The following is a 14,826-nucleotide window of genomic DNA, read 5'->3' on the forward strand; positions in this document are numbered from 1 at the left end:
ATGAAGACTGGAGAACTTTTCCCAGCATGTTAAAAATATATGCAAATAAGATATATATAATCAGGCATGCAAATAAGTCAGGTGGTTTGTAGAATAGAGTCAAATATTCTGCACTTGCCATGTGAGTGGGTCACCACATCACACTACCAACCAATGAGAACTTTTTTTGTTGCATTTTTGATGTATTTTTCTGATGTTTTTTTCTGCTATCGCTAAATCCAAGTTCCTGTTAAGATTTAAGTCCCTCGGCTTTTTTTCCCCCTCTCTCTCTATCTATCTATCTGTCATCCCCCCCCCCCCCCCCCCGCCACCAGTGGCACCTAATACTCGCTCAGTGTGTGCCACTTGGCTGTCTGCCTTCGCGGAGTCTCACAGATCTCCCGCCAGTGCTCGACGCCACTGGCACTGGCACTGTTTGCCCCTAGCACAGTGCAGCCCACCACCTCGTTTTTGGTCGTCCTGTCAAAGTCGATGACCAGGAACTCTATGCTGACATCCCTCAGGGTTTCAGCTCCGATGTCGAAGACAAAGGACTCGTTGAAGACGGGGTTTAGCGTGCACTTCTTCACATGTGTCTTCTTCTTGGCGACCCGCCTTCTTCCATAAAACATGTTGACTTTGACATATGGGTCTGTGGAAAGAGAACGAAGGAACAAAAGTTGCACAGAGGCTTTCTGGGAATCTCTGTCCTGCCCTGACACCAGAAGGTTCTTACTTGATCTGCAACAATTTCTAGTTTCCACCCCCCCCCCCACCCTGCTTCTGAAGGCCCAGATGCTTTTTTGAATGTTGCCCACAACCCTCTGGCTTATGTTCACAGGTGAGGTCAGAAAGTGAGGGTCAACTTGTAGGAGGCATCACCATTCTCACACACCCTCACCTTTCAGGAAGTGTCACTGGACAACAACTGGGAGCGGGAGCTCTGTCTGATATTCCCCCTCTCTTTCCCCCAGCCCGCAGTCCCTGCCAAACCTCAAAACCTGAGCCACTGAAGTCAACACAATTGCCTCAATCACCATCCCAACCAACACCACTTTTCCGCCCTATCCCGATACCCCTTAATTCCCTCAGTGTCTTGAAATCTATCAATCTCGGTCTTGAATACACTAAATGATTGACTCTGACTGAGCACCCACAACTCTCTCAGGTAGAGAATTCCAAAGATTCACAACCCTCTGAGTGGAGAAATTTCTCTTCATCTCCGTCCTCAGTGGCCGACTCCTTTAACCTGAGACTGTCCCCTAATTCTCTTAGAATTATAGAATTGTTACAGTGCAGAAGGAGGCCATTCAGCCCATCGTGTCTGTACCAGCTCTCCGAATGAACAATTTGCCGATTGCCACTCCCCCACCCTGAACATTCTTCCTTTTCAGGTAACAGTCTAAATCCCTCTTGACTGCCTCAATTGAACCTGCCTCCACTGCATTCTCTGGCACTGCGTTCCAGATCTTCACCACTCGCTGCATGAGAAAATGTTTTTCCTCATGTCGCCATTGCTTCTGTTGGCAATTACCTTAAATCTGTGCCCTCTCATTCTTGATATTAATATGAGTGGGAACAGTTTCTCTCTCTCTACTCTGTCCAAACCTTTCATGATTTTGAATACCTCTATCAAATCTCCCCTCAGCCTTCTCTTCTCCATGAAAAACAGTCCCAACTTCTCCGATCTCTCCGAACAGAAGTTTCTCATCCTTGGAACCATTCCCGTGAATCATTTCTACACTCACTCTCCAATGTCTTCACATCTTTCCGAAAGTGCGGTGCCCAGAACGGAACGCAGTACTCCAGCTGAGGCCAAACTAGTGCCTTGTACAAGTCCCACATAGCCTCCTTGCTCTGGTACTCGATATGCCCCTATTAAAATCCTAGGATACTGTATGCTTTATCAACTGCTCTCTCAACCTGTCCTGCCACCTTCAATGACTTGTGTAGATATACATCCGGGTCCCTCTGCTCCTGCTCCCCTTTTAGAGTTGTACCAGAGACTCTCCAGACAGGGGAAAACAGCCTCCGAGCTGCTAACCTCTCAGAATTAAGTTTCAATGAGATCAGCTCATTTGTTGAAACTCTAGGGAACATCGGTTCATTCTACTCTATCACTCCTCACAGAACAGCCCTCTTATCCCAGGAGTCAATCTATTGAACCTTCATTGCACCCCTCCGTCTAAGGCAACCAAAACTTTCCTTAGCTAAGGAGACAAAGTATACATAGTCCTCCTGTGGCTCAGAGATGCTCATCATAGCTTAATGGGTACTCAATGTTACCGGGTGATCCCGACTTGGTGGAAACTCGAAACCACAGGAATATCAGCTTGGGTCAGTCACTAAGAGGATCGTATACACTGATCCGCTGACCTCCACCTCACCTCCACCCAGTTCACTCCACGTGATGGTGAAGGAAATGGATATTCACAGGATTGCTGAAGATGTTAGAAACACTGACATCAGGTATGTCTGTACACCCTGAAACACCAGTTCTTCCACCGCCAGTACAGTAGCCTCGGCATTACGGCTCTGCATAAGCAACTTGGGAGGTTCAAATCCTACCGTCGTACCAGAAAATGACCAGAAAAAGCTGCTAGGTTGTTTTTTATATGAAAAAAAACCCCCAACTATTCACTAATGTCCCTCAAGGAATGGAATCTGCCAACCCTACTTGGCCTAGCCTACACGTGACTCCAGTCCCACTCTAGTTAGTCCACTCCTACACGCTCTCTGGTAACTAAGGAGAGGAATAAATTCTGCTTTGCCAACGTTGTTCATCTTTCAAGAACGAATCTTGTAAAAAGAAAAGGTCACTGCTTGCCCCACTCTCAAATACCAGAAGCTTGTGTTTGCAAATGTTTTTTGTAGTGTAGGTCTGTCGCCACTGGAAACTGGATTGAGACAGTCCCAGGCTTTCATATAATCATTGGAGCGAGTGGAGAGAGAGGGGGTGGGGGGGCGCTTATTCCCATCTGGCTAGGTTTCCCAATGTTGAACTGTTTAACACAATGAACTTTCGAACCGATTGTGAATGCGCAAGCATTATTAAACCCAACGGCAAATATTTTCAGGCTTCTGTCTGGGTGCGACTAGCTGGCTATTTCGGAAGCTTTGTTGGGACATTCGACGTCTTGGAGTAAATAACTGCTACCTGAGAGACCGGTGATGTCCATCTTGGGTAAATGTCTGGCCTTTAGCACCACCACCGTCAGTCTGTGAGTGACAGGCTGGTAACAGAGTGAAACTAGCAGCTCCCCCCTGCTGACGCATTTCTGAAAGACAAAACAACAACAAAAAAAAAACACCGGGCAGTGAAATTCATCAGTCGTCAGTGGGAAGGCTCAAATCCCAAACAAAGGCAATGCTGTAATCCCACTGAGAGGAGGAGGTAAACAGAGATAATCCTGGCGTCTCGAGTTGACAATGAGTTTTACCAGCTTGCCCCCACCCCAGGGGAAAACACATTGCATGATATCACCTAATTAACCGGAGACAAAGCTTTAATGCTGACTCGTTCCCATTGTTGTTACTGCCTCTGTTTGATCACTCTCAATGCTAAACACTCTGCACCCAATTAAAATTTGGACTATTTAAATTGTCGTGACAACTTGCTGACTCTTAAATACTGAGTGGTTGGTTACTGTTCCCATACAACAGTGTCCCGTGATGTCATTCTCCTTTTGAAATCCCCGAGTCCACCAAAAAGGTTCTTAGCTACGTGCTGACAGTAGATACATAAAGATAAAATATTCAAATCAAAAATGAACTTGCAAATCATTTCCCTGATTAAAATACAAAATTAAATTTTTGGATGGTGACGACTGTATCTTTGCCTTCTTGGAACACAAGAAGGAATGAACTAGACTCTTAACAACACCTTGCAATTAAAAGTTTCTTCAAAAGCAGTTCATTTTTTTTCTCTTTTAACTATTTGTCCAATTTTGCATAGAAAGGTTTATCCTCGTGTCACTTCTGGTTCTTTGGCCAATCACCTTTAAATCTGTCTCTTATGGTTAACGACCCTTCAGCCACTGGAAACAATTTCTCCTTATTTACTCTATCTAAACACCTTTCCCCATAACGTTAAGTGGCTATACCTGGATAGTGTGTATTGGCACAATAATCAACTCTGGAGGAAGCCCTTTCCTCTCCTGGTCCAACACCCACACATACAGGAGAGGTCACTGCTCAGTGATGTAGACTGGAAATCTCAGCTGATTTTTCCCCCTTCCCAAAGCCAAATCTGCTGAAATCTATTGTATCACACTCCCTACTCTTAAATCACAAGTGATGGACAGCACCTCCGACAGTGCGGCGCTCCCTCGGTACTGACCCTCCAACAGTGCTGCACTCCCTCAGTACTGACCCTCCCACAGTGCGGCGCTCCCTCAGTACTGACCCTCCCACAGTGCGGCGCTCCCTCAGTACTGACCCTCCCACAGTGCGGCGCTCCCTCAGTACTGACCCTCCCACAGTGCGGCCCTCCCTCAGTACTGACCCTCCCTCAGTCCTGACCCTCCGACAGTGCGGCACTCCCTCAATACTGACCCTCCGACAGTGCGGCACTCCCTCAGTACTGACCCTCCGACAGTACAGCGCTCATCAGTACTGACCCTCCCACAGTGCGGTGCTCCCTCAGTACTGTCCCTCCCACAGTGCGGCGCTCCCTCAGTACTGACCCTCCCACAGTGCGGCGCTCCCTTAGTACTGACCCTCCCTCAGTACTGACCCTCCCACAGTGTGGCACTCCCTCAGTTCTGCACTGGGAGTGTCAGCCTGGATTTTGTGCTTAATCCTCTGGAGTGGGACTTGGACTCAGAGGCGAGAGAATGTTACCGACTGAACTACCAGGAAAAACAATTGGGAATGACTGGGAGCACTCGCACTCAGCTCCTGCCAGTTAGCCAAGGCTGATATCAGTGTCAACTCAGAGTAGGGATCCCATAACTGACTCCTCTTCACTCCACAGGAGGTAGATGCCCTGTTGGATGGGAGGGTTGGGAGCTGTGAAAACTGGGAGTAAAGAGGGGTCCTGGCCACAGAAACAAACTCGGTCTGCTCTGTTCTCATCTTCCTCGCTGGTATATTTGCTGTCTCATTTACTGGTTTTGTCTATTATACATTATTAACAGCAAATGAACACTGGAAAGAGTTAACTGTTTAACAGTACATGGGAGCCGAGTGCTGATTCACACTCCTCTCCCACACACAAACACCTTCTCAGCTTTTCTATCTGTCTTTACCAACCGCAGCATCTCAAATGATGTCCATGTGTGTGCGTCTGTTTCTTCCTCTTTCCTTCTCCCTTTCCCTCTTCCTCTTGCCCTTCTCCGTCTCTCTCTCATTATCTCCCTTTCTTCCATGCTCTCCCTCCATCTCCTCTTCCCTGTAACCCTCACTCTCCAATTTTAAACCCTGCCTCCAGCTGAATCCTCCACTATCTTCAGAGCATCATAGAATTTTACAGCACAGGAGGAGGCCATTCAGCCCTTCGAGCCTGCCCACTCCCCACCCCTACTCTTTATCCATCGCCTTCGAAATGTTTCACGTCAAGTATTTCTCCAATTCTCCTTTTGAAAGTTACTATTGAATCTGCTTCCACCGCCCTTTGAGGCAGCGTGTTCCAGATCACAGTAACTCGCTGCGTAAAAAGAATTTTCTTATGCCATCTCCGGTTCTTTGCCAATTGCTTTGAAGCCATTTCCTCCGGTTACTGACCCTCCTGCCACTGGAATCAGTTTCTCTTTATTTTCTCGATCTAAATCCTTCATGATTTTGAACACCTCTATTAAATAACGTCTTGACCTTCTCTGCTCTAAGGAGAACAATCGCAGCTTCTCCAGTCTCTCCACATTAGCTGAATTCCCTCAACCCTGGTTCCATTTCAGTAAATCACCCTTTCCCCACACACACACACACACACACACACACAAGATCATTCTCAGAAGATGCAGATCATGCCACAACTTACTGCCTAATATGTACACTCAAACCACAGGGTCATCAGGAGACGGCAAAGAAATTAAAAAGTGATGGTGGGACAACAGAGACCCTCGTTGCTGTGGAAACTGACACATTGATAGGCAATGTAATAACTTTTTGCTTCATCGAGCCCCTTTTTTTTGTGGAGGGAGCTTTACTCTGTATCTAACCCCGTGCTGTACCTGTCCTGGGAGTGTTTGATGGGGACAGTGTAGAGGGAGCTTTACTCTGTATCTAACCCCGTGCTGTACCTGTCCTGGGAGTGTTTGATGGGGACAGTGTAGAGGGAGCTTTACTCTGTATCTAACCCCGTGCTGTACCTGTCCTGGGAGTGTTTGATGGGGGACAGTGTAGAGGGAGCTTGACTCTGTATCTAACCCCGTGCTGTACCTGTCCTGGGAGTGTTTGATGGGGACAGTGTAGAGGGAGCTTTACTCTGTATCAAACCCTGTGCTGTACCTGTCCTGGGAGTGTTTGATGGGACAGTGTAGAGGGAGCTTTACTCTGTATCAAACCCTGTGCTGTACCTGTCCTGGGAGTGTTTGATGGGACAGTGTAGAGGGAGCTTTACTCTGTATCTAACCTCGTACTGTACCTGTCCTGGGAGTGTTTGATGGGGACAGTGTGGAGGGAGCTTTACTCTGCATCTAACCCCGTGCTGTACCTTTCCTGGGAGTGTTTGATGGGACAGTGTAGAGAGAGCTTTACTCTGTATCTAACCCCCGTGCTGTACCTGTCCTGGGAGTGTTTGATGGGACAGTGTAGAGGGAGCTTTACTCTGTATCTAACCCCGTGCTGTACCTGTCCTGGGAGTGTTTGATGGGGACAGTGTAGAGGGAGCTTTACTCTGTATCTAACCCCGTGCTGTACCTGTCCTGGGAGTGTTTGATGGGGACAGTGTAGAGGGAGCTTTACTCTGTATCTAACCCCGTGCTGTACCTGTCCTGGGAGTGTTTGATGGGACAGTGTAGAGAGAGCTTTACTCTGTATCTAACCCCGTGCTGTACCTGTCCTGGGAGTGTTTGATGGGGACAGTGTAGAGGGAGCTTTACTCTGTATCTAACCCCCGTACTGTACCTGTCCTGGGAGTGTTTGATGGGGACAGTGTAGAGGGAGCTTTACTCTGTATCTAACCCCATGCTGTACCTGTCCTGGGGTGCCTTGGGAAACTCAAGGACCCTGAACTTGAAAAGTGAAGAAAACAAATTCAAAAAGTAACCCTTGGATAAAAAGCACAGTAACGAGGAAAATAGGAAGTCTTGCATTTCTATAGTCTTGCCCTTCATGACCACTGGACATCTGAAAACGCTTTACAGCCAGTGAAGTTCATTCTGAATGCTATCAGTGTTGTCATGTAGGAAACACAGCAGTCAGTATGCGCACAGCAAGTTCCCACAACAACGTTGTGATAATTTTCAGATAATCTGTTTTTTTGTGATCTTCATTGAGGGATAAATATTGGCCCCAGCAAGACCTCCCAGCTCAGCTTCGAGATCTGCAATGGAATCTTTACATCCACCCAAACAGGCTGATGGAGCCTTGATTTAACCTCTCATCCAAAAGACGGCACCTCTGACAGTGCAGCACTCCCTCAGTACTGCACTGGAGTGTCGGCCTTCATTTTTGTGTTCACGCCCTGGCGTAGGGCTTGAACTGGGAACCTAGTGACTCAGCGGTGAGAGGGCTACCCACTGTGACTTGACTATGGTGAGTGGCTGGAATGATGGCACTTGATCTCACCAACATCTTGTTTAATCGACCCCCTTGCTGTCGACTCTCGCTGTGTTGTGATTCCGCAGGCAAATGCGTAATCAGCGTGTGGGAACCTGGGCAGTAAATTGTTGGGAGTGTTTTTGGCCAGGCGCGGTTTCAGAGCCCAATCCTGCCCCTGTTTAATATCCACACTTGGTTCAGTACTAATCGATTAATCATTAACCACAGCTCAGTGCCACTGACTACCATGGCTACAAGAGCGGGTCAGAAGCTGGGAATCCTGCGGCGAGTAACTCACCTCCTGACTCCCCAAAGCCTGTCCACCATCTACAAGGCACAAGTCAGGAGTGTGATGGAATACTCTCCACTTGCCTGGATGGGTGCAGCTCCAACAACACTCAAGAAGCTCGACACCATCCAGGACAAAGCAGTCCGCTTGATTGGCACACCATCCACAAACATTCACTCCCTCCACCACCGACGCACAGTGGCAGCAGTGTGTACCATCTACAAGATGCACTGCAGCAACGCACCAAGGCTCCTTCGACAGCACCTTCCAAATCCACGACCTCTACCATCTAGAAGGACAAGGGCAGCAGATGCATGGGAACACCACCACCTGCAAGTCCCCCTCCAAGCCACACACCATCCTGACTTGGAACTATATCGCTGTTACTTCACTGTCACTGGGTCAAAATCCTGGAACTCCCTTCCTAACAGCACTGTGGGTGTACCTACCCCTCATGGACTGCAGCGGTTCAAGAAGGCAGCTCATCACCACCTTCTCAAGGGCAATTAGGGATGGGCAATAAATGCTGGCACAGCCAGTGACGCCCACATCCCATGAATGAATTTTTTAAAAGTGCGTCTCTCCAGGCTCGCACAACAGGTAAGATCTGCTAATTTACACAGACTGCTGCAACTGATCCTGGAAACGTCCTGATCTTCAAGGCACAATAGTGGTCAGTCCTGTCGCTGCACGGGGGCATTTAACCTTAAAAAGTACTTCACAGTCTGGCTGCTTAGTTCATAAGAAATAGGAGCAGGAGTAGGCCATTTGGTCCCCTTGAGCCTGCTCCGTCATTCAGTACGATCGTGGCTGATCCTTGACTTTCACTCCACTTACCCGCCCTATCCCCAAATCTCTTGATTCACTTCAGAGTCCAAAAATCAATGGATCTGTGTTTTAAATATACTCAGTGTCTGAACATGAACAGCTCTCTGGGGTAGAGAATTCCAAAGATTCACTACTCTCAGTGAAGATATCTCCCCTCATTTCGGTCCTAAATGGCCGATCCCTTATCCTGAGACTGTGTCCCCTGGTTCCAGACATTCCAGCCAGCCAAGAGAGGGGGCGGTGATGGTGGGGAAGCCTCCTCCCAGCATCTACCCTGTCAAAACCCTTCAGAATCTTACACGTTTCAATGAAATCACCTCTCATTCTTCTAATCTCCAGCAAAATGTACTGAATCTCTCCTCCGAGCAGAATCCCCTCATTCCCCGGAATCAGTCTGCTTACCTGTATGTTCCTCTTTAATATTTCTTGTGTGAGCTGCACTTTTCCACTGCCGGGATCAATTCCCGCCAGAGGTACCATCACCTCCCCAATGACATCATCGCGGGAGAAGCGGTCAAAGCTGAGGATAAGGAAGTGAAGAACCAGTTCCTGGAGCTGATTGTAAGGAATCCCATAAAAAGTGAAGGTCTCGTCGAAAAGCGGGTCGAGGGTCTTCCTCAGGACCCGGGTCTTTATCCTGTGCTTCTTTTCGGGCAGGATGGTCATCTTGATGTAGGGGTCGGAGGTCTGGGTGGTCTCGTCCATCACCGGGAGGCTGTGGGCTTCCTGGATCATCACCACCAACGCCTTCTTTGGGAAGTTATAGTCCACAGAAAAGCTCAGAGTGCCCAGCTTGATGTCCACCTCGGGAGATGAAGGCGAGGGGGTTTTGCTGTTGGACGAGCTTGCACTGTCTTTCGGAGAGGCAGTGTCAGGACTCTCTTCATAGTCTGTCGTGAAGTGCAGCTCATCAATAAACGGGGCTGATCGAGGTCCCACTGCCTCCTTGCCCGCGCTGAACAAGCCATTCCCTGGCGATTTGACCAGCTCTTGGTTGGCGCTTGGCCAATCCTTCTCGCGTCGGATCCGGATGACCTTCTTGCGGTTGCTGAGGGTCTCTGGGTAGATGCTGATCCCCTTCAGCATGTGCACAAACTTATAGGGCGGGTTCTTGGCCACTTTCCCCGATCGCCGGTGGCAACAGGCCCAGACAAAAACGGTCAGCGAGGCCGACACAATCAGCACTGTCGCCCCAATAAACCCTGCCACAATCGGAGAGACATCTGAAAGACAGAATAATACTGTGATGATGCAGCTTGTCAGAATACCTCAACCTGACTACAAAGATTTTATCCAATGTCGCCATGACTGTGACTCTAAGTGTACTAAAATAGCCACTGTGAATATTTCACCCCTGCACTCCCCCTCCCCTCGGATACTGAAAGTGCGGACCCTTGTTCTAATATATATTCAACTGGTATCCAGTCACTCGCTATTACCTCAGAGTGCAGGATATTCTTTAAACAAACCCCCTTAATTACACTCCAGTCTGTAACTCACTCCCGGGTATCTGTTATTCTTTATATAAACCCCCCGAACCCCTCGATTAGATTCCAGTCTGTGACTCACTCCCGGGTATCTGTTATTCTTTATATAAACCCCCCGAACCCCTCGATTAGATTCCAGTCTGTAACTCACTCCCGGGTATCTGTTATTATATATATAAACCCCCCGAACCCCTCGATTAGATTCCAGTCTGTAACTCGCTCCCGGGTATCTGTTATTCTTTATATAAACCCCCCGAACCCCTCGATTAGATTCCAGTCTGTAACTCACTCCCGGGTATCTGTTATTCTATATATAAACCACCCGAACCCCTCGATTAGATTCCAGTCTGTAACTCACTCCCGGGTATCTGTTATTCTTTATATAAACCCCCCGAACCCCTCGATTAGATTCCATTCTGTAACTCACTCCCGGGTATCTGTTATTCTTTATATAAACCCCCCGAACCCCTCGATTAGATTCCAGTCTGTGACTCACTCCCGGGTATCTGTTATTCTTTATATAAACCCCCCGAACCCCTCGATTAGATTCCATTCTGTAACTCACTCCCGGGTATCTGTTATTCTTTATATAAACCCCCCGAACCCCTCGATTAGATTCCAGTCTGTAACTCACTCCCGGGTATCTGTTATTCTATATATAAACCACCCGAACCCCTCGATTAGATTCCAGTCTGTAACTCACTCCCGGGTATCTGTTATTCTATATATCAACCACCCGAACCCCTCGATTAGATTCCGGTCTGTAACTCACTCCCGGGTATCTGTTATTTTATATTAAACCCCCCGAACCCCTCGATTAGATTCCAGTCTGTAACTCACTCCCGGGTATCTGTTATTCTATATATAAACCACCCGAACCCCTCGATTAGATTCCAGTCTGTAACTCACTCCCAGGTATCTGTTATTCTATATATAAACTCCCCGAACCCCTCGATTAGATTCCAGTCTGTAACTCACTCCCGGGTATCTGTTATTCTTTATATAAACCCCCCGAACCCCTCGATTAGATTCCAGTCTGTAATTCACTCCCTGGTGTCTGTTATTCTATATATAAACCAAACCGAACCCCTCGATTAGATTCCAGTCTGTAACTCACTCCCGGGTATCTGTTATTCTATATATAAACCACCCGAACTCCTCGATTAGATTCCAGTCTGTAACTCACTCCCAGGTATCTGTTATTCTATATATAAACCCCCCGAACCCCTCGATTAGATTCCAGTCTGTAACTCACTCCCAGGTATCTGTTATTCTATATATAAACCCCCCGAACCCCGCGATTAGATTCCAGTCTGTAACTCACTCCCGGGTATCTGTTATTTTATATATAAACCACCCGAACCCCTCGATTAGATTCCAGTCTGTAACTCACTCCCGGGTATCTGTTATTCTATTAATAAACCCCCCGAACCCCTCGATTAGATTCCAGTCTGTAACTCACTCCCGGGTATCTGTTATTTTATATATAAACCACCCGAACCCCTCGATTAGATTCCAGTCTGTAACTCACTCCCGGGTATCTGTTATTCTATATATAAACCCCTCGATTAGATTCCAGTCTGTAACTCACTCCCGGGTATCTGTTATTCTATATATAAACCCCTCGATTAGATTCCAGTCTGTAACTCACTCCCGGGTATCTGTTATTCTATATATAAACCCCCCGAACCCCTCGATTAGATTCCAGTCTGTAACTCACTCCCGGGTATCTGTTATTTTATATATAAACCACCCGAACCCCTCGATTAGATTCCAGTCTGTAACTCACTCCCGGGTATCTGTTATTCTATATATAAACCCCCCGAACCCCTCGATTAGATTCCAGTCTGTAACTCTCTCCCGGGTATCTGTTATTCGATATATAAACCACCCGAACCCCTCGATTAGATTCCAGTCTGTAACTCACTCCTGGGTATCTGTTATTCTTTATATAAACCACCCGAACCCCTCGATTAGATTCCAGTCTGTAACTCACTCCCGGGTATCTGTTATTCTTTATATAAACCCCCCGAACCCCTCGATTAGATTCCAGTCTGTGACTCACTCCCGGGTATCTGTTATTCTTTATATAAACCCCCCGAACCCCTCGATTAGATTCCATTCTGTAACTCACTCCCGGGTATCTGTTATTCTTTATATAAACCCCCCGAACCCCTCGATTAGATTCCAGTCTGTAACTCTCTCCCGGGTATCTGTTATTCGATATATAAACCACCCGAACCCCTCGATTAGATTCCAGTCTGTAACTCACTCCTGGGTATCTGTTATTCTTTATATAAACCACCCGAACCCCTCGATTAGATTCCAGTCTGTAACTCACTCCCGGGTATCTGTTATTCTTTATATAAACCCCCCGAACCCCTCGATTAGATTCCAGCCTGTAACTCACTCCCGGGTATCTGTTATTCTATATATAAACCACCCGAACCCCTCGATTAGATTCCAGTCTGTAACTCTCTGCCGGGTATCTGTTATTCTTTATATAAACCCCCCGAACCCCTCGATTAGATTCCAGTCTGTGACTCACTCCTGGGTATCTGTTATTCTTTATATAAACCACCCGAACCCCTCGATTAGATTCCAGTCTGTAACTCACTCCCGGGTATCTGTTATTCTTTATATAAACCCCCCGAACCCCTCGATTAGATTCCAGTCTGTGACTCACTCCCGGGTATCTGTTATTCTTTATATAAACCCCCCGAACCCCTCGATTAGATTCCATTCTGTAACTCACTCCCAGGTATCTGTTATTCTATATATAAACCACCCGAACCCCTCGATTAGATTCCAGTCTGTAACTCTCTGCCGGGTATCTGTTATTCTATATATAAACCCCCCGAACCCCTCGATTAGATTCCAGTCTGTAACTCTCTGCCGGGTATCTGTTATTCTATATATAAACCCCCCGAACCCCTTGATTAGATTCCAGTCTGTAACTCACTCCCGGGTATCTGTTATTCTATATATAAACCCCCGAACCCCTCGATTAGATTCCAGTCTGTAACTCACTCCCGGGTATCTGTTATTCTATATATAAACCCCCCGAACCCCTCGATTAGATTCCAGTCTGTAACTCACTCCCGAGTATCTGTTATTCTATATATAAACCACCCTGAACCCCTCGATTAGATTCCAGCCTGTAACTCACTCCCGGATATTTGTTACCATGCATTTTATTTTTGAACTATACAGTAGGGTTTCATCCACAGCTCCTAGCAAGTTTGATAATGCATGACAGCTTGGCATTTACCAAGGTGTTTGTGTGATTTGAGTGCGTGGCCTCTACTCTGCACTCTGTTATCACGGTGACTGAGACACCAATGATTGGTTTCGGGTCCATCTTCACAACGCCTGATTGGGCCCCTGGCCAGCGGCAACCGTTCAAACACACTGCCTGTTGACATCTGTAACATCTGAGCTCTTCTTCTCCCAATGCCCCCCCCCCCCCCCCGCCAGATCTTCATGCAATGAGGGATCTTTTGAGAGGGCAAACAAATTCTCAGTTGTAACGTCTCATCCGAAAGACGGGACTGTGCATCGCAGCCTCTCCTCTCCTCGTGGGTGACATTCCCAGGAAGAGTCACAGGATGGTGATCAGGAATGGGAACCCTGATTTTCCTTTTCCCTGTCACCTCCCCCCCACCCCACCCCACCCCATGGACATTGATGCAAACTTTGGTGCCCATACTTCCACCCTTGGTAAGATCAGGTCACACAGCGTAGACCAGGAGCGTAGAATGTGAGAGAATGTACAGCACCTAAACAGGCCGGCTGACCCACGCTGGCGTTTATGCTGCACATGAACCTCCTTCCACCTTACTTCATCATTAACTACCTCATCTGCATGACTCAGTATTGCAACGGGCACTACAACAATAACTTGCATTTATATCATACCTTTAACATCGTAAAGCATCCCAAGGTGCTTCACATGAGCCATTATCAAACAAAATTCGACACTGAGGCATTAGGATAGGTGACGAAAAGCTCAGTCAAAGAGGTCGGTTTTAAGGAGCGTCTTAAAGGAGGAGAGAGAGAGAGAGAGGCGGAGAGGTTGAGGGAGGGAATTCCAGAGCTGAGGGCCCCCAGGCAGCTGAAGGCACGGCCGCCATTGGTGGAGCGATGGGAATCGAGGGATGGTCCAGAGGCCGGAATTGGAGGAGTGCAGAGATCTCTGAGGGTTGTAGGGGCTGGAGGAGGTTACAGAGAGAGGGAGGGGTGTAGGGGCTGGGGGAGGTTACAGAGATAGGGAGGGGTGTAGGGGCTGGAGGAGGTTACAGAGATAGGGAGGGGTGTAGGGGCTGGAGGAGGTTCCAGAGAGAGGGAGGGGTGTAGGGGCTGGAGGAGGTTACAGAGATAGGGAGGGGTGTAGGGACTGGAGGAGGTTACAGAGATAGGGAGGGGTGTAGAGACTGGAGGAGGTTACAGAGATAGGGAGGGGTGTAGGGGCTGGAGGAGGTTACAGAGAGAGGGAGGGGTGTAGGGGCTGGAGGAGGTTACAGAGATAGGGAAGGGTGGAGG

The 14,826-nt window shown here is 47.8% G+C and overlaps 1 protein-coding gene across 1 annotated transcript; it reads right to left on the reverse strand.

The window, feature by feature from the left end:
- Positions 1 to 320: 320 nt before the first annotated feature.
- LOC137356902 (synaptotagmin-11-like) lies at positions 321 to 14,245 on the reverse strand. The gene is made up of 4 exons (XM_068022741.1): positions 14,203 to 14,245; positions 9,200 to 10,020; positions 3,137 to 3,257; positions 321 to 631 (listed from the first exon to the last, which is right to left on the reverse strand). The coding sequence occupies exons 1-4, from the start codon at positions 14,243 to 14,245 to the stop codon at positions 321 to 323; spliced, it is 1,296 nt and encodes a 431-aa protein (XP_067878842.1).
- Between the last annotated feature and the right edge of the window lie 581 nt (positions 14,246 to 14,826).

This window comes from Heterodontus francisci, chromosome 46 (assembly GCF_036365525.1).
Source record: "Heterodontus francisci isolate sHetFra1 chromosome 46, sHetFra1.hap1, whole genome shotgun sequence".
NCBI lineage: Eukaryota > Metazoa > Chordata > Chondrichthyes > Heterodontiformes > Heterodontidae > Heterodontus > Heterodontus francisci.

Coding starts and splice junctions, on each gene's coding strand:
- LOC137356902 (XM_068022741.1), bottom strand. CDS start 14,245: ATGGCTCATGTGAAGCACCTTGGGATGCTTTACGATGTTAAAG. Junction 10,021..14,202: donor GATGCTTTACGATGTTAAAG/GTATGATATAAA, acceptor TCTGTCTTTCAG/ATGTCTCTCCGATTGTGGCA. Junction 632..3,136: donor GGACATCACCGGTCTCTCAG/GTAGCAGTTATT, acceptor CTCTTTCCACAG/ACCCATATGTCAAAGTCAAC.